Below are 26420 nucleotides of genomic sequence, written 5' to 3'. Positions count from 1 at the left end.
GTGTGTCAGAAGTTTACATACACTCAATTAGTATTTGGGAGCATTGCCTTTAAATTGTTTGACTTGGATCAAACACGGGTAGCCTTCCACAAGCTTCCCACAATAAGTTGGTTGAATTTTGGCCCATTCCTCCTGACACAGCTGGTGTAAATGAGTCAGGTTTGAAGGCCTCCTTGCTCGCACACACTTTTTCTGTTCTGCCCACAAATGTTATATAGGATTGAGGTCAGGGCTATGTGATGGCCACTCCAATACCTTGACTTTGTTGTCCTTAAGCAATTTTGCCACAACTTTGGAAGTATGCTTGGGGTCATTGTCCATTTGGAAGACCCATTTGCGACCAAGCTTTAACTTCCTGACTGATGTCTTGAGATGTTTCTTCAATATATCCACATAATTTTCCTTCGTTTGTGAAGTGCACCAACCCCTCCTGCAGCAAAGCATCCCCACAACATGATGCTGCCACCCCCATGCTTCACGGTTGGGATGGTGTTCTTCTCCTTTCAAGCCTCCCCCTTTTTCCTCCAAACATAATGATGGTCATTATGGCCAAACAGTTCTATATTTGTATCATTAGACCAGAGGACATTTCTCCAAAAAGTACGATCTTTGTCCCCATGTGCAGTTGCAAACCTTAGTCTGGCTTTTTTATGGTGGTTTTGGAGCAGTGGATTCTTCCTTGCTGAGCAGCCTTTCAGGTTATGTTGATATAGGACTTGTTTTTCTGTGGATATAGATGCTCTTGTACCTGTTTCCTCCAGCATCTTCACAAGGTCCTTTGCTGTTGTTCTGGGAGTGATTTGCACTTTTCGCACCAAAGTACATTCATCTCTAGGAAACAGAACGTGTCTCCTCCCTGAGCGGTATGACAGCTGCGTGGTCCCATGGTGTTTATACTTGCGTATTATTGTTTGTACAGATGAACGTCGTACCTTCAGCCGTTTGGAAATTGCTCCTAAAGATGAACCAGACTTACTTGTGGAGGTCTTGGCTGATTTCCTTTGATTTTCCCATGATGTCAAGCAAAGTGGCACTGAGTTTGAAGGTGGGCCTTGAAATACATTCAAAAGTACACCTCCAATTGACTCAAATGATGTCAATTAGCCTATCAGAAGATTCTAAAGTCATGACATAATTTTCTGGAATTTTCCAAACTGTTTAAAGCCACAGTCTCCTTAGTGTATGTAAACTTCTGACCCACTGGAATTGTGATACAGTGAGTTATAGGTGAAATAATCTGTCTGTAAACAATTGTTGGAAAAATTACTTGTGTCATGCACACAGTAGATGTCCCAACTGACTTGCCAAAACTATAGTTTTTAACAAAAAATTTGTGGAGTGGTTGAAAAACAAGTTTAATGCCTCTAACCTAAGTGTATGTAAATATCCGACTCAACTGTATATATTCAGTGCCATATCCCTGTAATGCTTAGAGAAGATCTTATTTCAACTGTTATTGTTGTGTTGTTGTTGCAGGTTCACCTGGCACATCTAAAGTATTTTCTCTTGGGGTGTTGCTATATGATACCATGTGCTAACAGTTGGTATCTAAATAATATATTTGAAATGCTTGATAGTGTCTCATGTATTTTGCACTGGAGAGACGAAGCAGGTACGGAGAGTAACATTTAATACATGACGGACATATAACCAGACAGGCACAGCGTCAGTAAACAGAATCTAAGACAAAAAACAATCATAGCTAGCTACATAGCCGTCTTTGTATCAAAGATAATTGTGTAGTCTAGAGCGATTTTCTAGGTTAGCTAGCCAGCTATTGTCGTTCTTTTAACGCAACGTAACGTAATCAACACTGCTAGCTAGCCAGCTAGTGTGACAGGTTAAAGGACATATTCATAGCCTGTTATACATTGAAAAGTATTAGTAAGTTCATAGTATATGAGGATCTTAAAACATCTAAGGTTAAAAAGATGCATTCAGTATTAGTTGATAGAGATTGATAACATTCATATAATTGTGTTAAAGTTCAAATCTGTCAAAGGGTACGAATTGTGAGAGTAATGTGTAAACGTTATATTGATTACTTTATTTTGTGGTGCCTAAAAGTGTTAATCTGTGATCTACGAAATGCTCTTAATCTATGAGCCGGAGATCGGTGCTCTGGTCTCCACGCATATTCCTGGGGAAATTCGCGGTCTTTTCTCATTGAACTAAATGTTGACTTGAGAATACAACACTGTATCACTCTCGTGATTATTTCTCCCCTGTTTTCAGGTACTTTATTGATGATAAAAATAGTAATTTAAATGTTATAACTAGCGAACATGTCAAGAGTGTTTAAGGTGTGTTTTAGTAACGTCTTGAGGAAGTTAGAGTTAAGTTTGAAGAGAGTAATATTAGCCCTGCTCGGTTGAAGTGAAGGATAGCGTCGTACTGAGAGTAGCTGCCATTTTATGTCGATTGTGAATGAACATGCGTGTTGTTAATAAGATATTTTGCTGTGTTATTTGTATAATGGGTTTTCTGTTATGTAATGTGTTACTTTTGTGAAATGATTGAACTAAATGTTGACTTGAGAATACAACACCGTATCACTCTCGTGATTATTTCTCCCCTGTTTTCAGGGGCGTAACACTAGCCCCCGAATAGCAGCACTGTAGAAACTATTACACTCAACGGAACGACTTGATTAGTGTAGTGTCAACAACGCAGCCACTGCCAGCTAGCCTACAAAGTCAACAACGCAGCCACTGCCAGCTAGCCTACTTCAGCAGTACTGTATCATTTTAATCATTTTAGTCAATAAGATTCTTGCTACGTAAGCTTAACTTTCTGAACATTCGAGACGTGTAGTCCACTTGTCATTCCAATCTCCTTGCATTAGCGTAGCCTCTTCTGTAGCCTGTCAACTATGTGTCTGTCTATCCCTGTTCTCTCCTCTCTGCACAGACCATACAAACGCTCCACACTGCGTGGCCGCGGCCACCCTGGTGGTCCCAGCGCGCACGACCCACGTGGAGTTCCAGGTCTCCGGTAGCCTCTGGAACTGCCGATCTGCGGCCAACAAGGCAGAGTTCATCTCAGCCTATGCCTCCCTCCAGTCCCTCGACTTCTTGGCACTGACGGAAACATGGATCACCACAGATAACACGGCTACTCCTACTGCTCTCTCTTCGTCCGCCCACGTGTTCTCGCACACCCCGAGAGCTTCTGGTCAGCGGGGTGGTGGCACCGGGATCCTCATCTCTCCCAAGTGGTCATTCTCTCTTTCTCCCCTTACCCATCTATCTATCGCCTCCTTTGAATTCCATGCTGTCACAGTTACCAGCCCTTTCAAGCTTAACATCCTTATCATTTATCGCCCTCCAGGTTCCCTCGAGAGTTCATCAATGAGCTTGATGCCTTGATAAGCTCCTTTCCTGAGGACGGCTCACCTCTCACAGTTCTGGGTGACTTTAACCTCCCCACGTCTACCTTTGACTCATTCCTCTCTGCCTCCTTCTTTCCACTCCTCTCCTCTTTTGACCTCACCCTCTCACCTTCCCCCTACTCACAAGGCAGGCAATACGCTCGACCTCATCTTTACTAGATGCTGTTCTTCCACTAACCTCATTGCAACTCCCCTCCAAGTCTCCGACCACTACCTTGTATCCTTTTCCCTCTCGCTCTCATCCAACACTTCCCACACTGCCCCTACTCGGATGGTATCGCGCCGTCCCAACCTTCGCTCTCTCTCCCCCGCTACTCTCTCCTCTTCCATCCTATCATCTCTTCCCTCTGCTCAAACCTTCTCCAACCTATCTCCTGATTCTGCCTCCTCAACCCTCCTCTCCTCCCTTTCTGCATCCTTTGACTCTCTATGTCCCCTATCCTCCAGGCCGGCTCGGTCCTCCCCTCCCGCTCCGTGGCTCGACGACTCATTGCGAGCTCACAGAACAGGGCTCCGGGCAGCCGAGCGGAAATTAGGAAAACTCGCCTCCCTGCGGACCTGGCATCCTTTCACTCCCTCCTCTCTACATTTTCCTCCTCTGTCTCTGCTGATAAAGCCACTTTCTACCACTCTAAATTCCAAGCATCTGCCTCTAACCCTAGGAAGCTCTTTGCCACCTTCTCCTCCCTCCTGAATCCTCCTCCCCCTCCCCCCCTCCTCCCTCTCTGCAGATGACTTCGTCAACCATTTTGAAAAGAAGGTCGACGACATCCGATCCTCGTTTGCTAAGTCAAACGACACCGCTGGTTCTGCTCACACTGCCCTACCCTGTGCTCTGACGTCTTTCTCCCCTCTCTCTCCAGATGAAATCTTGCGTCTTGTGACGGCCGGCCGCCCAACAACCTGCCCTCTTGACCCTATTCCCTCCTCTCTTCTCCAGACCATTTCCGGAGACCTTCTCCCTTACCTCACCTCGCTCATCAACTCATCCCTGACCGCTGGCTACGTCCCTTCCGTCTTCAAGAGAGCGAGAGTTGCACCCCTTCTGAAAAAACCTACACTCGATCCCTCCGATGTCAACAACTACAGACCAGTATCCCTTCTTTCTTTTCTCTCCAAAACTCTTGAACGTGACGTCCTTGGCCAGCTCTCTCGCTATCTCTCTCAGAATGACCTTCTTGATCCAAATCAGTCAGGTTTCAAGACTAGTCATTCAACTGAGACTGCTCTTCTCTGTATCACGGAGCGCTCCGCACTGCTAAAGCTAACTCTCTCTCCTCTGCTCTCATCCTTCTAGACCTATCGGCTGCCTTCGATACTGTGAACCATCAAATCCTCCTCTCCACCCTCTCCGAGTTGGGCATCTCCGGCGCGGCCCACGCTTGGATTGCGTCCTACCTGACAGGTCGCTCCTACCAGGTGGCGTGGCGAGAATCTGTCTCCTCACCACGCGCTCTCACCACTGGTGTCCCCCAGGGCTCTGTTCTAGGCCCTCTCCTATTCTCGCTATACACCAAGTCACTTGGCTCTGTCATAACCTCACATGGTCTCTCCTATCATTGCTATGCAGACGACACACAATTCATCTTCCCCTTTCCCCCTTCTGATGACCAGGTGGCGAATCGCATCTCTGCATGTCTGGCAGACATATCAGTGTGGATGACGGATCACCACCTCAAGCTGAACCTCGGCAAGACGGAGCTGCTCTTCCTCCCGGGGAAGGACTGCCCGTTCCATGATCTCGCCATCACGGTTGACAACTCCATTGTGTCCTCCTCCCAGAGCGCTAAGAACCTTGGCGTGATCCTGGACAACACCCTGTCGTTCTCAACTAACATCAAGGCGGTGGCCCGTTCCTGTAGGTTCATGCTCTACAACATCCGCAGAGTACGACCCTGCCTCACACAGGAAGCGGCGCAGGTCCTAATCCAGGCACTTGTCATCTCCCGTCTGGATTACTGCAACTCGCTGTTGGCTGGGCTCCCTGCCTGTGCCATTAAACCCCTACAACTCATCCAGAACGCCGCAGCCCGTCTGGTGTTCAACCTTCCCAAGTTCTCTCACGTCACCCCGCTCCTCCGCTCTCTCCACTGGCTTCCAGTTGAAGCTCGCATCCGCTACAAGACCATGGTGCTTGCCTACGGAGCTGTGAGGGGAACGGCACCTCAGTACCTCCAGGCTCTGATCAGGCCCTACACCCAAACAAGGGCACTGCGTTCATCCACCTCTGGCCTGCTCGCCTCCCTACCACTGAGGAAGTACAGTTCCCGCTCAGCCCAGTCAAAACTGTTCGCTGCTCTGGCTCCCCAATGGTGGAACACACTCCCTCACGACGCCAGGACAGCGGAGTCAATCACCACCTTCCGGAGACACCTGAAACCCCACCTCTTTAAGGAATACCTAGGATAGGATAAAGTAATCCTTCTCACCCCCCCTTAAAAGATTTAGATGCACTATTGTAAAGTGGCTGTTCCACTGGATGCCATAAGGTGAATGCACCAATTTGTAAGTCGCTCAGGATAAGAGCGTCTGCTAAATGACTTAAGTGTAAATGTAATCACTACCGATCCCTCCCTGCAGTGATCACAATATAGTGTATATCTAGGAAAGCCAAAGTTCCAAAAGCATCGCCTAAAATAGTGCATAAAGAGATCATCCAAAATATTTAGCTATGACTCTTATGTGGATGATGTTAAAAATATTTGTCAGACTGATGTGATTAATAAGGAGGATCCCGATGTTGTACTTGATACATTTACGAAATAGCTTCTTCCAATTAATGATAAACATGCACCTGAAACTGACTGTTAGAACAATTAAGGCTACATGGATTGATGAGGATTTGAAAAACTGTATGGTTGTAAGAGATAGGGCAAAAGGAGTGGCTAATAAGTCTGGCTGCACATCTGACTGGCTGACTTAATGCAAAATGAGAAATTATGTGACTAAACTCAACAAAAAGAAGAAGAAACTGTATTATGAAGCCAAGCTCAATGATATAAAGATTTATGGAAAAAATACTTTAATTGAGTACTTTAAATGAAATTATGGGCAGAAAGACAAATTCAACTCTAACTTTCATCGAATCAGATCGCATATTCATTACAAAACCATTTGATGTTGCCAATTATTTTAATGATTACTTCATTGGCAAAGTGGACAAACTTAGGCAGGAAATTCTAACAATGAACAGTGAGCCATCGTACCCTAAAATAACTAATAATACATTTGAATTTTGTAAAGTTACTGTGGGGAGAGGTGGTAAAAGGATTGTTATCGATCAATAATGACAAACCTCCTAGCATTGATCATTTAGATGGAAAGCTACCGAGGATGGTAGCTGACTATGTAGCCACTCCTATCTGTCAAAACTTTAATCTGAGCCTAGAGGAAAGTTGTCCTCAGGACTGGAGGGAAGCCAAAGTCATTCCGCTACCCAAGAGTGGTAAAGCGGCCTTTACTGGTTCTAACAGCAGATTTATCAGCTTTCTACCAGCTCTTAGCAAATTGTTGGAGAAAAATGTGTTTGTAATTGGTCAATGCTATTTCTCTGTAAATAAATTAACAGACTTTCAGCATGCTTATAGAGCAGGGCACTCAACATGTCACAAATGACGCATGATTGGTTGAAATAAATTGAAAATAAGAAGATTGTGGGAGCTGTACTGTTAGATTTCAATGCAGCCTTTGATATTATTGACCATAGCCTGTTGTTGAGAGAACTTATGTGTTATGGCTTTTCAACTTCTGCCATATCCTGAATTCAGAACTATCCATCCAATAGAACTTAGAGGGATTTCTTTAATGGAAGATTCTCCAATGTCAAACATGTAGTAGTGGTGTACTGCAGGGCAGGGCAGCACTCTAGGCACTGTACTATTTTCACCAATGACCTGCCACTGGCATTAAACAAAGCACGTTGGTCTATGTATGCTGAGAATTCAATAATTTACGCATCAGCAACCACAGCTAATGAAGTCACTGGAACTTTAACAAAGAGTTGCAGTCTGTTTTGGAATGGGTGACCAGTAATAAACTGGTCCTGAACATCTATAAAACTAAAACTAAATCATTCCCTATGTTCTAGACCTCAGCTGAATCTGGTAATGAAAGGTGTGGCTGTTGAACAGGCTGAGGAGACTGAATTACTTGGTGTAACCTTAGATTGTAAACTGTCATGGTCAAAACCATATAGAGTCAATGGTTTGTAAAGATGGGCAGAGGTCTGTCCGTAGTAAAGAGATGCTCTGCTTTTTTGACACCACACTCAACAAAGCAAGTCCTGCAAGCTCTAGTTTGATCTTATCCTGATTATTGTTCAGTCATATGGTCAAGTGCAGAAAAGAAAGATCTAGTTAAGCTGCAGCTTGCCCAGAACAGAGCGCCACGTCTTGCTCTTCATTGCAATTAGAGTGTGAATATTAATACTATGTATGCCAGTCTCTCTTGGCTGAGAGTTGAGGAAAGACTGACTGCGTGTTGGAAATTCCAAATTATTTGCATAGTCAAATTATACACAGCACTGACACACACACTTACCCCACCAGACATGCCACCAGGGGTCTTTTAACAATCCCCAGTTCCACAACAAATTCAAGGAAACGTACAGTATTATAAAGAGCCATGACTGCATGGAACTCCCTTCCATCTTATGTAGCATAAGTGAACAGCAAACCTGGTTTAAAAAATAAAATAAAGCAGCACTTCACGGCACAACGCCTCTCTCCAATGCGACCTACTTGTTGAGTGTATGTACTGCATGTGTAACTGATAGATGTACACACACACTACATGTTAATGCATTTTTTTTGTCTGCAGTGTCTTTTTCCTTATGTGTCGGACCCCAGTAAGACTAGCTGTCGCCATTGGCGTCAGCTAATGGGGATCCTAATAAATCAAATCAAAAGTGGGAGGGAGTTCCCCTATTAATGGAATTATCAGCTCAAAGTCATGGAAAGAGCTGACAATCAAAGCAGTTCGCAAGGATATGCGGATGTCTGTCTCTTGGAGGTTTTGTACCAGAAGGTACATAACACGGTTGTTTATTTCAAGCAAGGGATATCCGCATACTGTTATACCTAAGTCATAGAACTTGTGAGATGGTTGAAAGAAGGCTTGTGAACCATTGAGTGATTGACCTAGTTTTAGATTCGGTCTGAGTTGGACTCCCAATGTTTTCGCATGAATGACAGATTCCCATTAATTCATTACTTGAGGAATTGTTAGACTGGAGTGCATGTGTTGAAGATCAAAAGAGCAATCAGGTCCACAGCTGCTTGGGAGCACAGAACGTTGTTTACTGTGTCTAGCTGTGCCCCTAATCGCACTAGTATGTCTGCCCAATGTAAACGGAGTGGGTCAGGTGTGGCACAACAAGCATGTAGTGTTTAAACTCCTTTTGTGAAGTTTGAGTTTTATGGCACACACTCTTGTTGCTGTGGAAACAGCTTATGGGGTGATGGCAAGATGGAGTCTGTGGTTGTTTTGTGCCAAAGGAATTGAATCATAAAGAATCATTCAATGATTTACTGATGGACGATTTCTCTGACCACAGTGCCATTATCACGTCAATTTTCCCTCTATTTGTACCCCATTTACAACACGTGGGCAGTAAAGCTTAGCTTTAGTTTGTTCTAAAGCACATAGGAACGTTTCTCTTTCCCCAAGGCATTTGGTGGTAGGCCAGTTCTGATCTGGCGTCGAGGATAGCTTAGGCAACTGATCTGTATGGGTTTGAGTGTTGCAAGTGGGTGCCACCAGATTCCCATAGCTCTTCTGCCATGTAAAGACCTGCATCACCGGAGTGGTTAGCAGTGTCGTCTGCCTTAACCACATCACAGTGTACGCCCTGGAGGTCATGTGGTGTCATGATATCAGGATCTCTGACTTGAGCCCACAATTGATTTCGGCTTCAGTCAATTAGTGGGGCCAACCTGTTCAGTAGGTTTTGCCAAACTAGCAGCTATTTCATCTCTAACTTCGAGCCAAGGACAGGATGTACCACTTAATTTCCCCAAAGGTCATTTCAATCCAGACTTTGTTGTGTGATCGGAGACTTGTCTTGAGTGGAGCTTGTTATGTTAAAGTCACACCTCTCTAATCTAAGCCACCTACCCTGGGTTTCAGCCATCCTCTGGAGGTTGCTGAATAAGGTCTGTGACATGAGGCTGATTTCAGCCCCCGTATCTAATAATGCTTCACACATCATTATACCTTCAAGGGTGATAGGCACATAAATGGCCATAACATTACCTTTCCTTGTTAGAGCTCAGAACTGTCTGAGGGGTGGTTGGTTCATGTCAACGTTTAGGATTGAGGGGTTGTCTCTTGGATGAAAGCCTTTCTTTTGGTTATTGGTTGGTACTGTATTCCCTGGGCACTGGGTTCCGAGACCAGTATCTGGGTGGTTACTTTAGAAACCAGTCCCTGGGTGGTTGGTTGGTTTGGTTTCCACTCCATGGGTGTTTGGTTCTGAGCCCAGTCCATATCTCCATCAGTGTTTAGGATGTGCTTTGACCCTTTGATTTGGTCTCCATTTTGTTTGGTATTCTAGTATCTTGAGTTTCTGTCTTAGTTCTGATAGGAGTGAGTTGGGTGAGATCTTTGCTGTGGAGTTTCTTCCCTTTCAACTGAAGCAAGGAGGTTGTTTCGAGGAGAAACACTTATGGGCTTAGTGTGCGTAAGTTTTGTCTGTCTGGCTTTTCCATGTTTCATGGGCAAGGTCTCGGAATGCATGCGGTGACATTACTTTGTAAGTATTCTGTACTTTCAGACTGTTTCCGTGTTTCATGTCTGTACGCTACTCATGTTTATTGTTTTGTTCCATGATCGTTTATTTTTTAAATTCACTCCTTGTACCTTCTTCATGACTCCCAGTGTTCACGTTACAGAATAACGCCTCACCAAAGGGAAGCAACAGGGATTGTTTTTGCTTTTTTACTGGTGATGTCGGGTCCAAGAGTGGCTGCCGAAGCAACCGGGGATGCCTCAGCTGGCTCATCAGGCTTCCATGCCTCAGCTGGCTCGACAGGTTCTCAAGCCTTGGTTGGCTCGTAAGGCTTCCATTGCCGAAGCTACCAGGGATGGCTGAGCTAGCTCGTCAGGGTTCCATGCCTCAGCTGGCTCGACAGGTTCTCAAGCCTCGGCTGGCTCGCCAGGCTTCCATGCCTCAGCTGGCTCGTCGGGATCCCATGCCAAAGCCGGTTCGACAGGTTCCCAAGCCTCAGCCGGTTCCACTGGTTCACGCACCTTAGCTGGCTCTACAGGTTCCCGTGCCTCAGCTGGCTCTGCAGGGTCCCGCGCCTCAGCAGAAGCGATCGGCCCGTTCCTGGTTCTCGGAACCGTCCCTCTGTTGGCATCCTGCAGCTGGAGCTGTGCATCAGGGTGGAGGTAATGTCATGTCTACTCCCACTCCTCCTCTCTGGTGGTTGTTGTGGCCAGTTCTTATTATTTCAGCCACCTGCCACCATCGTTACACGCACCTGCCCTTAATGACACTCACCTGGACTCCATCACCTTCCTGATTACCTCCACTATATCTGTCACTCCTCTTGGTTCTTTCCTCAGGAGTTATTTACTCTGTTTCTGTGTTTCATGTCTGTACACTATTTGTGTTTCTTGTTTTGTTCCATGTTCATTTATTAATTAAATTCACTCCCTGTACCTGCTTCCCAACTCCCAGCGTACAAGTTACAGTTATCTAATAACATTCAGGTTTTCAGCCACAGGGTCTGGTTCCCGATCCCCGTAGAATGCTTTCTTAAGACTGTTCTGATAATTTTTAGGGCTTTCTAGTCGTGTTTGTCTCACGGTAGATGCCTGCAGAAGGTTTGTAATGGCATCAATGCGTTTCGCCCATTCTGCGATCATTGCATATGCCCGTGTACGTTTTTGTCGCTTCAGGTGGAAACTCTGCCATGACCTTGTGGATGTCTGAACCAGTTGTTTTCCAGGGTAACATCTTTGATGTTGTCATAAATGTTTAACATTGAGTTCAATCCTTTGATATAATCATTCACAGTGAGTTTGTTTCTCTAAGGACATAATTTTTGCATAGATCTATACCAGGTATTCCCAAGCAGGGTTAAGCGCAATGCCGTTGGGGGTATGCCAAATCAAATGTGATTCGCATTAAAAATGATATATTCCAGAAAAAAATCTTCAAATTTGTTTTTATATTTTCCAACAGGCTTTACATTTGGTTGAGTTTTTTTTTCTCGCCTGAGTAGCCTCGTTTCACTGCCAAAAATAAAATTAAACAATCTAGTTTTCAGCAAAATAACAACACAATGTCAAATACAGGTAGTCAAATAATTAATATCCAATCACATTAACCGCTACTCTCTCGTGGGAATTTCACTAACGGTCCATATCTAGCCAAACATAGCTGTTGCTCATGTTGGTATCTATACTAATGGCGCAAAAGCCATGACAGCGCGCGTGCAAGCAGTTGCTCCTGATGCCACTTGGGTACAATGCAGTATCCACCGAGAGGCTCTTGCTGCCAAGGGAATGGCTGACAGCTTGATAGACGTTTTGGACACTACAGTGAAAATGGTTAACTTTGTTAACTCTCGTGTATTTTCTGCATTATGCAATGATATGGGCAGCGACCGTGTAACACTTTTACAACATACAGAAGTGTTCTGGTTATCAAGGCGTGCGTATTGACAAACAAAATTGACTTGAGAGACAAGCTTAAAGGTTTTTTTTAATGACCATAATTTTATGTCTGACCGCTTGCATGATGACGGGTTTCTCACATGACTGGACATATCTGGGTGATGTTTTTTCTCGTCTAAATGATCTGAATCTAGAATTACAGGGACTCTCCGCAACTATATTCAATGTGCGGGACAAAATTGAGGCTATGATTAAGAAGTTGGAGCTCTTCTCTGTCTGCATTAACATGGACAACAAACAGGTCTTTCCATCTTTGTATGATTTTTTTGTGTGCAAATGAACTCAAGCTTACGGACATTGTCAAAAGTGATATAGCGAAGCACCTGAGTGAGTTGGGTGTGCAATTACGCAGGTACTTTCCCGAAACTGGTGGCACAAAAAACTGGATTCGTTATCCCTTTCATGCCCTGCCTCCAGTCCACTTACCGATATCTGAACAAGAGAGCCTCATCGAAATTGCAACAAGTGGTTCTGTGAAAATGTCATTTAATCAGAAGCCACTGCCAGATTTCTGGATTGGGCTGCGCTCAGAGTACCCTGCCTTGGATAATCACACTGTTAAGACACTGATTTCCTTTGCAAACACGTGTGAGAGTGAATTCTCTGCCCTCACTAGCATGAATACTAAATACAGGCACAGACTGTGTGTGGGAAATGATTTAAGACTGAGATTCTCTCCAATACAAGCCAACATTGCAGAATTATGTGCATCCTTTCAAGCACACCCTTCTCATTAACCTGTGGTGAGTTATTCACAATTTTCGATTAACAAATACGGTTTTATATGTAGGATGGTTAAATAAACAGCAAAATTATTATTTGTGCCCTGGTCGCTAAGAGCTCTTTGTCACTTCCCACGAACTGGGTTGTGACAAAAACTCACACTCATTCTTATGTTTAATAAATGTATCGTATAGTGTGTGTGTGTGTGGCAGGCATACAATGATGGCAAAAAAACAACATTTGAGAGTGCACTGACCCTGGTGCTAAAGGGGGTACGCAGCTGGAGGTTGAATTTTTGAAGGGGTACGGGACTATAAAAAGTTTGAGAACCACTGATCTATACTCCTCGTTCAGTTGGTTTAGCATTATTTAGTAGGCTCATGGTTCCTCCTTACTGGTTAAGCGACGCTTCTTAGGGACTGGGTTTTTCCCTTCAGAGTCAGTATCGCTGTTGTGTGGAGAAGTGTGGAGATTTGTCGTTGATGTACCCTTCCTTTCTCTGGGCTCACCATTACCTTATTGTCGCCCATAGCATGCCCGTCAACGTTTCCTGTGGGTATGAGAGGTTCCTGTGAGGTGACAATTAGGTCAATGGTCAGTTGGCTTTGTTTTAAGTTGGATGTCCGGGATTTGTATACCCAGTTTTGTTGCTCGCCTTTGGCCTGTTCATACTTATTCTGTAAAACCACGATTTTCTCATGCAGCCTGTAGGCTTCCCTTTTCCATTGAGCACTGTCTGCTTCAATCTTTTGTAACTCCCTTGAGAGTCTTTCTTCTTTCTTATTGGATTTTAGGGTAAAGTTTTGCTCCAATTCCAATGTCCCTTCAGTTTCCTGGGGAGTGAGCATTATGGCCATAAGTTATTGTACTTTACGACCCAGAGAGTCCAGATGCATGTGCTTCTTTAGACTCGGCCAAAAATGCTATTTGTGCAGTGAGTTCCTCCTTAGCTCTCTGTGCGTCAGTCTTTCAGTCCTGCCATCCAGTTGTCTAGTATATATATGCCATTTAGCGGACGCTTTTATCCAAAGCGACTTACAGTCATGTGTGCATACATTCTACGTATGGGTGGTCCCGGGAATCAAACCCACTACCCTGGCGTTACAAGCGCCATGCTCTACCAACTGAGCTACAGAAGGACCACTAGTCATGCCTTTGTGCTCCTCCTCTAACTAGTACCGAGTTCTGTAAGGTATCATGTTCTTGTTTGAGTGTGTAATTTTCTTTCTTTGTTTGCTGGGCTTGAGCCATTAGTTCATCCAGCTAAGTGCAGAGTGTCTTTGGATCCTTTGAGCTCTTTATTCTGCAATTGGGCTAGTAGAAGTTCACCTTTCTGTTTCTCGATAACTGCTTATTACTTGGCTAGTTTCTCATCCTCTGGCCCCATCTACTTCCTTTAGGGCTATCCTAAATTGGGCAGAGACATTTAACACTATACTATGTGGTTAAATGATGGTCTGGTCTGAAGCGCCTGTGATGATATCCTGTGCGGTCTGATTGATTTAATTAATTCTTCTAGTGTTTCCACATAACTCGGATTTGCTGTAGAGGTCAAATCTGCTACAATGGCTTCAGTGGCAGTCAAGTTATCCATGCTTACTTAGAGATGACAATGTTAGACTATAGAGTACTAGGGAAGAGCTTACAGTTATCTAGGGTACAGGTTGTTAATGTGTGACAATAGAATTTGAGTGGTTGCACCTTTACTGCTACTCACTTCCAAGGGAACCAAAAGGGTTTTACACCACAGGGAGCCAGATTGTCATTTTATTTCGCTTTGATCCCAGTTGGACGAAGACGCCGACCCGGAACTGTTTGAACAGGGACCCGAGAGATTGAACTACAATGGAATTGAGCTATAATGGTCTAGGATGGTTAAGGGGCAGCTCTCAGGTAACTGTTGGGGGATCTTGGATAGTTGGTGGCCTGGCGGTTGGGAGCTTGGGCCGGTGGCCAATAGGTCGCTGGTTCAGATCCCCATTTTGACTTGATGGGAGATCTGTCGACATGCTCTTGGGCGGGACGCTTGACACTGGCTGCTCCTGTGGTTTGCTTTGGATGGGAGTCTGTTAGATAACTGAATATAATGTAAATGTTGAACGGCTTCACTGTAGGTAGATCAACAATAATGATCAATAAAAAACATCACTGTCTCTGAGATTTCAAATCCGACTTGTCATTAAAAGAAGTCTACAGAACCTTCAGATTATAATTGTGACACCTGCGGTTTATGACACCTACTTGCTAAGAAAGTTTCCCATTGACTTAAATGATAGACGTGGCCCCGTTTACTGTAGTTTGGACACACCTACTCATTCAAGGGTTTTTCCTTTATTTTTGCTATTTTCGACATTGTGGAATAATAGTGAAGACATCAAAAGGATGAAATAACACATATGGAATCATGGAGTAGGGTCAAAGACGAGAAGTGTAAATTTGGTGTCCGAAGGCCATTCATTTAACATAAAAAGAGAAATACGTATAAATATAATATTAAATCACTCTTAAACTCTTACCCTTCTTTTGACCCAGAAATATTTGTGTTGCAAACTATTAAATGAAGGGAGTTATTGAGCTCTAAAGCGTCAAAATGTCCTTCAGTGTAACTGTCCAGGTTAAAATTCTAATGACAAAAGTGTTTTTTAAATTAATCCTAAAAATATAAATGAACACCCATGGCATAATTGCATTAGCGTTTGCGCCGTCAAAAAATCAAACAAATGAATCTGGTGATGAACTTAACTATAGTATCTACTGAAGGAAAGTATTTTGAGCAGCCTCCTGAACAACTTGTACAAGTACAACATGAACCTGCACCTCCAGAGATGGAGCAACCACATGAGTCCTTGAAAAATACTATTGCTTCTACTAATAATAGTCCACAGGATCATTATTGTTATTTCTGAAGGAATCACATTTAATCAATATTTGTGGGCCGTAGTGATATGTGTCATTCAGGGTAACAAAATATTGGCATACAGTATAACACCATTATTTTATATTAAAATACAATAACTTTGTTTTGTTGACTCAAGAGACAAAAACAAATGTCAAAGGATGAAGTGAAAGATATTTGCTTAGATTTTAGATTTTCTTTCAGTAAGGCAGGAAGTTTAGTTCTACCCGTGGCACATCAAATATGTGGTATTCAAAATAAAATGTAATTTCTCTCTGGGTAGTTATATTTCTGCCAGTCTAAGCATGGTATAACCTTGTGATTGTGAAAAATGGGCCGAAAATTACTATATTTTTATTACCACTTAGTGTGATACTGAATGACATTTTACTAGGGTACATTCATATGAATCACAATCAAAGTTAATTATTGGCTTTATTGTTGATAATAACTCAAATAAGGGCATAGGTGACACTCAAATTAACATAAAAAAGTATTTTAGTGAATTGTAATTGCTGTTTTATTTTTTTGCTACTTAGAAAACCTTATACGTCTTTGACCCAGTAACCAAAAAAGTGTAGCCACCCTTTGCCTTGATGACAGCTTTGCACACTCTTGGCAATCCATTCAAATCATATTTGTATTCAATACATATTTTATATTCCATAATTAATTACCCAAATAATTAGACATTATAATAATGTTAGGCCACTCCGCTACATTATGGTGATGCCCGTGTGAGGATGTTAAAGTCTGGTTCATTTCTCAGAGTACCGTGATGTTTTTGTTAACAAGAACATTTTAACAAGAACTATTTCTCTCCTGCCTCAGGCCGCTGCGCATGACTTTCCTCCCCTCTCCCTCCCTTCTGTAAATTCTATGGGCTGTTACAACTTCTTGCATTGTTGTTCATCTCTTGATGTGGGCATAATATATTATTTTTTATAATGGAGACATTACTGGATGTTAAAGTTTAATGAATAGCATTAAAGAAGTGTTTGAAGTTGTGTTTTTTTCATGTTGATTAGTGTGCTTTCTGCATGAAATAGTTTGGTTATAAGGCCGGAACATTCATTTCTTACTCTTCCACATACTGGTGAGTCATCCTCATATGTTACATTACAAAGATGCCTCAAGAGAAGTAAAAGGCATTTGGATTTGAATCAAAAGTATATTACATTACCCTAAAAACAGGTGCGTAATCTGCAATCTTTATTGTGAGAGCCATTGTGACATTAAAAATCCAATATTTGTTGTTTGGCCACCACTTATTGAGATCGAGGGGATCAATAAGCAAGGGGCGCTTTCCAGTTACCAACTACGCTGATGTCCGGGCAGCAGAAGGATTTTGGTCGGCTGTGGCTATTATTCGAGCCACGCTTTTATTGTTCAGGTCGAATGGACAGTGAGGGCGAGGCTAGGTGCTGAGGCTCCTTGCCTGATTGGCTGAAACATTCTGTGGTCCCGCTTAGCAGGAGGTGCACCCAGCCCCAGGGAGCAGAGTTCCTTTCATTAGGGAATTTAATATTATTCCATTATTGATGGATAAATCCTTTTTACAACCGGAAAAGGTGGGTCATTGTTCAGGGCATAATGTTCCCTACATAATGATACAAAACATTACCTGCTCTCTTTGAAATAGAAGTTATTCACAAAGTGTAGAATACACAATATAATTTAGCATTTCTACAGCACACAATGATCATAGCATGCATCAGTACACTTGCCTCCCAGCCTGGATCCTTATGTAATGATTTCTCACACAAAGCAAGGTTTTTGGTGTTAATAATAATGTTTTCCTGGTTCCATTTGAATGGATTCTGTCCTATTAGAGCAGGGCAAACCATTTGGGGGGCCTCTGCTATTACTGTGTCACCCTGTCTTGGATAGAACGTGTGAAGTGGATGTTCTACCATGTAATGGCCCTCTGGACTGTTATCTTGTAAAGGCATCAGCATAATTCAGTCAGCTTCACACGAACCATGAGCTTGCATACTCCCTTAAAAGACCTTCGTCTTTAAAAAAAAAAAATATGATAGCACTGTTTGTCCATTTTGAGAAGCCATAACCACCCTCAAAACAGTCCGAATTAATATAAGGTAACTCAAGAAATCTGTCATTAATTTGGACCTTTTTGCCAAGGAGATCTTAGTTACGCAATTTTACGCTTAAGATGTTTGGTGCAGCATTTCTCAATGAAAAAATGTGCATGAAATCGAGTCATCTCTCGTTGAATGACACCCAATACTTTATTGAAGAATCCCTACTGTTGACCAATCACCAAAAAAGGTGCATAGACTATGGCTACCGACTTCGGTCAAATTGGTGTGACCGAATAGCCAAAAAGTCCAAAACAAACAATAACGTCACAAAATGTTATCATAATATATGCACAAACTCTTCCAAACGGTTTTGTCTGGGAAGCATGCAGAAGCCTTAATCCAAAGTGCATTGGGAATGGGGGAAAAGATTTGCTGGGTAGTGTCACGTCTTTTCATCTCTACCGTTGTAGATGTGTGGGTATGGTCTGCCAACTGCCAGGCATTTGGAATTGGCCTGGTCTTTAGTCAACCGACTTCCCTACAATAACTCCTTTTTTTCTAAGAGTGTACTAAGTAACTGAAACACATATCTAAAAACTAAGGCAAGGTAAGTGGAAATATCATGTTAAGGGGTGTTCCACTGAAAACCTAACAGAAAGGGTATACAGTAAATGGCCTAATAAATCAACATAACACTCAGAAAGACTTACGACAGGATAGCGGATAGGGAGAGCATCTCGGCTGTGAGGTAAGAGAGGTAGCCCAGGACGAAGATGAAGCCTGGCTCGATAATCTGGATGTTCTTGGTGCATCTGGTTAGGAGCGAGATCAGCAGAGCAAAGACGACACCAACCAGGGAGCCTCCAACCGCCACCACGAAGAATGAGACTACACAGAGCAGAGGAGGAAGAGAGAAAGGTGATAAAAGAAAGAGGAGGAAGAAGAAGAGAGTCAGAAGGACATATAGGGGCAAACAGGGAACAAAGTAAGTCATTATTAAATGAATACATAAAATGTTAGTAAGACCAGGGGTATGCAACTCTGTTCCTGGAAAGCCTCAGGTAATGCAGGACTTTTTCCCAACTAGATACCCCACCTGACCAACTGAGCCTATGTATCAGTTCAGTGATTGCCTAAATTTAACATACCTGGTCTTCCAGGTCGATTAAATAAAAAACGCTCTCCAGGACCAGGGTTCCCTACCCCTGGGTTAGACAGATTACATACTCTATTGCTTGTTGCATTACCTTTACAGTTTGCTTAAAGATGGCACAATAAGCTGTACCTATTGACTATCTGACAGGGCTCTATTTGTTGGCCTGAGAATCAAACACTGGCACCTTATTCCTTACATAGCGCAGATAAGTGCACTATATAAGGAAGTTGGAAAAAATGCATGCACTCACTACTGTAAGTTGTTCTGGATAAGAGTGTCTCCTAAATGACTAAAATGTCAAATGTAAAATAATTGCAATATATAAGTAATAGAGTGCAATTTTGGACGTAGCCATGGTGTGGCGCTCTTACTCACTTATGCCTTTGATGATCTCTACAGCGTCGATTTGTGCCCCTCCAAGCGACACAAATGCATCAAACACATTGAACAGCACCTGAGGGAGCATGGAAATAAAGATGACCGGTCACTAAGGAGTTGGGGGGGTTAAGCAACCAAATAAATTGAACTTTACATTATTTAATGTGTTACAATTAATTGAATCAATTGTGTAATATAACCCATTAGATTTAAAATGTATTCTTAGACTATTTGTATATGATTTATGTTATATAGGCCTACAAACAGACAGCATTCTCTGGAGTAAAGCATGTGACTAACCGGTGCAGTTCAGTCAACGTGCCTTGTCTTGTGTATTGCCTTTGTACTTCATTTGTCGGGTTAAGGTTTCCAATGATGAATGTCATTACACTTGGATGTCCACATACTTCTTATTTAACACATTACAAAAAGTTAAGTGAATGTGTTTTGCAAAAAACTGTAGTATACACATTAACTGTGTTCCAAATGGCACCCTATTCCTTACCAAGGGGCGTATTCAGACTTACCCTATGCACGTGTGTAACAAGGTTTGTGTGTGTAGCACCCTTGTGAGCACTGAATACATTTAACTAAATGCCAGAAAACACACCCACTGGGTGGCCTACCAATTTGATCAAGGAGTTTTTCGGTTCATTTATCTAAATCCCTTTAAATACTGATTTTTTTTGGCACAACATTAGTATGTAGCTTATGGAGAAGGTGTTCAGAATGGAGATGCATCTGCATATTAATCTGTTTCAAAAACCCATGCATAGATTTAAAAACACTTAAAGTGAAATATATATAATTTTTTATCAACCTTAGGCTGCATCATGGAACAAATACGGTTAGAGCGCCTTACGCACAAATTGTAAAAAAAAAAAAGTTGAATCAGCATTGTTTCAATGTAATTTATCAACGTATTGTGATATGGAATATGAGCATAAAACACATTTAGATTTGCAAAAGTTATGAAAACAGTACTGGTTGATCTAATTTCAACCAGCGTTGCAAAGATTGAATTGAGGGTAAAACTTTTACTTAAATACAATCCCACTGGGCACAAAAAATGTTGAATTAATGTTCAATGTAATATGTCAACAAATTGTGATGTGCAATCTACGTGGAAAATATATTGGATTTGTAAAAAGTCAACAACTGTTGTTTTGAGGGTGACATTTCTACCCCAGGATTATGTCATTATGGTAACCCATTTTCAACATAGATAAACCTTGTATAAAATATGTTGAATTTGTACCTGAAACAAAGTCAGATCTTCAACATTATATCCAATATCAGAAAAGTTAATGCCAGGCAGCACCTCCTACTGGAAAGTTGATGTATCTACAGCTATGGTTGCTAAACTTCTAAAAGTTAGCCAAATTTCAGTTCATGTGTGTGGAGCAGTGGATGACTGGAAGACTGTGTCCCCTTTTCTCAGCGATACAACAAATGATCTATTACTAGTGTGTTCATATCTACATTTTTTAAATATAATTTAAGTTTCCACATCACAATAACATCACTTCCAGTTGACGGGGGCAGCTCTAAGTAGGGCAGAAATTTGATGAACTGACTATTTGGAAAGGTGGCGTCATGACAGTGCCACGTTGAAATTCACTGAGCTCTTCAGTAAGGCTTTTCTACTGTCAATGTTTGTCTACTGGAGATTGCATGGCTGTGTGCTCGATTTTATGCACCTGTCAGCAATGGCTATTGCTGAAACAGCCGAATCCAGAATTTGTAGGGGTGTCCACATACTTTTGTATATATAGTGTCTTTCAACCCAGGATCCAACTAAAATAGACAATACATATACTGTATGCCTAGGGTTTCAAGCTTCCCCATAGTATGATGCTGCCTCCCCCATGCTTCACCATGTGCCAGGTTTCCTCCAGACGTGACACTTTGCATTCAGGCCAAAGAGTTCAATCTTGGTTTCATCAGATCAGAGAATCTTGTCAGAACTGCAAAGAAAAAGCCAAATCTCAGACTGGCCAATAAAAAGAAAAGTTTAAGATGGGCAAAAGAACACAGACACAGGACAGAGGAGCTCTGCTTAGAAGGCCAGCATCCCGGAGTCGCCTCTTCACTGTTGACGTTGAGACTGGTGTTTTACGGGTAATATTTAATGAAGCTGCCAGTTGAAGACTTGTGAGGCATCTGTTTCTCAAACTAGACACGCTAATGTACTTGTCCTCTTGCTCAGTTGTGCACCGGGGCCTCCCACTCCTCTTTCTATTCTAGTTAGAGCCAGTTTGCGCTGTTCCGTGAAGGGAGTAGTACACAGCGTTGTATGAGATCTTCAGATTCTTGGCAATTTATCACATGGAATAGCCTTCATTTCTCCGAACAAGAATAGACTGACGAGTTTCAGAAGACAGGTCTTTGTTTCTGGCCATTTTGAGCCTGTAATCGAACCCACAAATGCTGATGCTCCAGATACTCTAAAGAAGGCCAGTTTTATTTCTTCTTTAATCAGGACTACAGTTTTCAGCTGTGCTAACATAATTGCAAAACGGTTTTCTAATGATCAATTAGCCTTTTAAAATGATAAACTTGGATTAGCTAGACAAAATGTGCCATTGGAACGCAGGAGTGATGGTTGCTGAAAATGGGCCTCTGTACGCCGGGCCTCCAGCTACACTACTCATTTACAACATTAACAATGTCTACACTGTATTTCTGATCAATTTTATGTTATTTTAATGGACAAGGACATTTCTAAGTGACCCCAAACTTTTGAACGGTAGTGTATATTTAATCAATTTTGAATTCAGGCTGGAACACTTTTTTTTTATATAAGTCAAGTGGTATGAATACTTTCTGAAGACACTGTAGCATGAAAAGGATGCAGGTCTTTTTTTAGAGCTCTTCACAATTGCTATAATAATCTGCGCAGGGTAGCCTAGTGGCTAGAGTGTTGGACTAGTAACCAGAAGGTTGCAAGTTCAAACCCCCTAGCTGACAAGGTACAAATCTGTCATTCTGCCCCTGAACAGGCAGTTAACCCACTGTTCCTAGGCCGTCATTGAAAATAAGAATTTGTTCTTAACTGACTTGCCTAGTTAAATAAAAAATATTTTAAAATCTCAAACAGCATTGATTACTTGCACTATTTACTTTGAATGTAATCTCAACTGCAATTCAGGTCATTTGATTGTGTTTCTAGATGAAGCACAGTGATAACACATTAAGTTGTGGTATAAATAAACACACTTTAACTTTTCTGTGCATTTAAATTGGTTGAAACATATTTAGATGACAACTAAACCAAAATTAAGACATTGTTTTTCCATTGGTATGTGCTTGTGCTTTTAGATGGTTGAAAGAAGTGTTATAACACATTGGAAATTCAACAAACTCCGTCTGCCTTTTTGAGTGGGTGAATAATGGTCGAAATGTCATTGATCAACATCTCAAGCAAATATGACCTAAATGTCCACATTGAAATGACGTGGTGTGCCCAGTGGGATGACAGGCCCAACTATTGTGCCATAGGTCAGGTTCAAACTGTTACAGCTTGGTCTGCTCTCCATAATGATTTCATTAGCCTGCATGTCAATTTTCTTACATGAAGTATGATCAACTATGGCTAATATCCTGCAATTAAATAGATTTTTCCATGTTTTCTTTTGTATGTTCATGTGATATCTGAGCAACTCGAACATTACAACAAAATCAATGGGTCTGAAAAACCTAGCTAAAAATGTTGACATGGGCTAGTTGATTAACTGTAATAAATAGCTTTCTAAAGTAAGCAATGACTGACAATAAAAAAGTAAAACTGCTGATGCCCTGCCAAATAACGACATTGCAGCTTGAGGCCCACAGTCCGTATTGACACCACCTATTGAGTATGGCTGATATAGGGAAAAGTGTGCAATTTGGGACGCATCCTAATAATGATGAATGAGGATGATCAAGTTTGTGAGACTGACCACTGTGACGCCGTCGTTGAGAAGGGACTCCCCAAACACCAGGATGTACAGGACCTCGTTGACATGGACCTCCTCAAACACGGCAATCACAGCCACGGGGTCCACAGCAGCAATCAGACTCCCAAACAACAACAACTGCAGGAGACCAGTGTCGATATTACCTACAGAGGCCCAGGGTAAAAGGTGTTATGATCTCAGACCTTTGATCTACCTTACACGTTAACTCTGACAAATGCCAGTTTCAGTCATCGTAAAACTATAGAAGAACCTGTCTTTTATGTTGATCTGCTCTATGGTGGTCAGTTCAGACTTTGGTTGGGCCTGTCCCAAATGGCACCCTATTCCCTATATAGTGCACTGCTATTGACCAGGGTCTTCTGGTCAAAGTAGTGCACTAGCATAGGAAATCGGGTGCTATTTGGGACGCATAGGTTGCCTGCCTTACCCATGGCCCCGCCCAACCAGCACCCCCAAAGGGCGAGTCCCAAAGTGGCAGCGTTCCAGCAGGTGCCAATAACAGCGTAAACCAGGATGGCGCCCAAGTTGCCGAAGAACAGCTTGTTGGGCATGGAGTAGCCCGCGTCCAGGACGATCTGGGGCAGCAGGTAGAAGAAGAAGGTGAAGGGCTGCAGCCTGAAGGTCTGCACCTTGTCTGCCCCATAGATGATGCCGCCCAGGACCCAACCGATGCAAATGAGGAGGCCGCTCTCCGGGATCACTCTGGTTAGGCACGGGTTCAGCTGGAATACTGGTGAACAGAGCAAGACAAGGACAAAAGAGACAAATTCAGAGATACGCAGAGTGAATGAAAGACAAAATTTCATAATTTGGTAGATTCAGGTGGCGCCAAGTCAAACAGACCTGAGCCCGGTTTCCCCATAGCGATTGTACTTAGGCTTACGAATGTTTTAATGATGCATCTTTCCCACAATGGCCGAAGTTGTAACACGCATTTCCCAAAACATCATGCAGAGAAAACGTTGAGTAAGTGCGTCGTGGATTGAAATAAAGGCAGCACTACTCTCGGATCAGCATTCTACTTTTCATATTTGACCTAACATTATAATTAATCCACAATACTGACAAGGGATCAGATCCTAGAGAGATATTATCACCTATGGCAACAAATATTGAGGCGGCTTATTATAATGCTTACCCTATAATAATGCACAAAATCAAGATTTGACACATTATTGTGCACATGTTAAACATATTGAAATATATTGAAGCAAAAATTACAGACAGTAACATACAAATAGCTCAATTAAACTCAACTGAATGAGCATGAAATTGATTGTAAGGTCATTGAAATAACAGAGATACAGTGTGTAGCCTACACTGTATTTATATTTCTAATACAGTCATCTCGGTTTTCATTTAATCAAATTTGTATTTTTCGTTTGTAACAATGAAAAGAAATTGGTAACTTTGTATGTGTAGTCACATTTGTTCTGAAGTTATAGGTCGTCACAGGAAGACAGATTAATATCTTGATTTTGTGTTCAGCGGAAATCTTCTGAGAATAAAGTGACGCGGAAGGGCGCAAAAGTATCTAACGACAACCTTAGCTGTTCTACGAGTGGTCTGAGGCAGTCATTAAATAACAAGCTTTTTCAAGAGACACTTTAGAAACAATGGTTTTGGGAAACAGCTCAGAGATTTAATGATGCTCCTACGAAGTTTCTAACAATCAACTTGGCCTGAAAATGCTTTTGCGAAACCAGGCCCTGGGCACAGATTCACAAAACACTTCTTACGCAAAAACGTAAGGAGCTTCTTAAGAAAAAAAGAAGTTCATAAGAAAGTTTAGGTGCAATTCCTCAAACATTTCTAAAAAATGTATGATTTTCTTAAAACTTCTCAAAGTTTTCTTACGATCTTCTTAACTATTTTAAGATGATTGTTGCTATGCAACCAAGTTAGCCTACTAACTAGCATATTTCTTACTGATATTACTGGTCAATTTATTTTGGGGGGGATTTCAAACAATCAATACTGATTTTTTAAAAACATGTTCAATTTCTTTCATTAGCTTATTTTCTCACATCCATGAGAATAAGCTATCTTAAGAACATTAAGAAATGTGTCTTAACTACTTCCTTAAGATGAAACATGGGAAGAAACTTAAGAACATTTTCAATAACTTTTTTGAGGAATAGCAACTTTTTGTAAGTTTCTTCTAAATACGAATAAAGTTCAGGAAAAAATGGCACTTAGGAAGAAATGTCTTCTTAAGATGGTTTTGTGAATCTGGGCTGTGGTCCCAAAAATGGTGCTCACTGCCTGATAAATCTTTGAAGTAAATTTTTCACAGCCAAGATGCTGGCATAATTTTAGCGTAGTTAGCTAATTAGTCAGGCCTCCTTACACTTTCTTGATCCCTGGAGTTGTATTCATAAAGAATCTTAGAGTAGGAGTGCTGATATACTATATCCTCTGTTGTGGCTTAAAGATCCTACTGCATATCTCATGGACTGGGAGGACCTGATCATAGATCAGCATTCCTACTCTAAGACGCTTTATGATTAGGCCTACAGGCTGCGGCCTCCTTACACTTTTTTGATTGTTTATCAATAAAGGGATCAAAATGTCCACAGGATACAAGGGAGTCTGACATTGACATCTGTTCCTACCTGGCAACATTATTGGGCTTTACACAAAGGCAGGTGTTGAAACTCAAAGCCGGAACTAAAAGGTAAAGCAAAAGGATTCAAATGTGTGAGGTTGCGAAACTTGCAAATGATCAACCATTTCAGAAGACTGAGAAAGTGTCATTTTTTTCTGTCCCTGGAGTATGATTAACCAGCAATGTGCCGTTATAAATGTTCTCATCACTCAATCAGTCTGGATTAGTGGAGAGAGGCAAGTTTATAAAGTCGGTAATGCTTTTTCAGATTCCATGCCATCACTCCTTCTTTAACTTCGTCCACAGGATCAATTCCTACCAAGCCGGCTGGCTTCTATCTCAAAGTGAACATTTTCACTAACTGAACAGTAACCTCTGGATTTGTCATCCAACCAGAGGACTCAGGGCTATATATTTTGCTTAGGTGTTTTAAGTGTTGCCTCTGGCAGCCTGAAGCTCAGTTAATAGGGCTAGGCTTCCCGCTAGCGACAACTTCCGGTGAAACTGGAGGGCGCGCAATTCAAATAAATAATCATAAATATCTAACAGTCCCCCCTGAGTGAGTTTTCTTATGCATGTGATGTC

The 26420-nt window shown here is 42.1% G+C and overlaps 1 protein-coding gene across 1 annotated transcript in view; it reads right to left on the bottom strand.

Moving 5' to 3' along the window:
- Positions 1–26420, bottom strand: part of LOC118398331 (sodium/hydrogen exchanger 3) — a 78818-nt gene that overhangs the window by 42437 nt on the left and 9961 nt on the right. Inside the window, exons 2-5 of the mRNA XM_035793565.2 lie at positions 23655–23957; positions 23210–23370; positions 19266–19344; positions 18445–18622 (exon numbers count right to left, since the gene is read on the bottom strand). Coding sequence (XP_035649458.1) covers positions 18445–18622; positions 19266–19344; positions 23210–23370; positions 23655–23957 — 721 coding nt within the window. The remainder of the gene's footprint in view (positions 1–18444; positions 18623–19265; positions 19345–23209; positions 23371–23654; positions 23958–26420) is intronic.

Source organism: Oncorhynchus keta, chromosome 19 (assembly GCF_023373465.1).
Source record: "Oncorhynchus keta strain PuntledgeMale-10-30-2019 chromosome 19, Oket_V2, whole genome shotgun sequence".
Taxonomy (NCBI): domain Eukaryota; kingdom Metazoa; phylum Chordata; class Actinopteri; order Salmoniformes; family Salmonidae; genus Oncorhynchus; species Oncorhynchus keta.
Note: the sequence above shows the minus strand (reverse complement) of the source record. Positions and strands in the feature narration are given on the sequence as shown.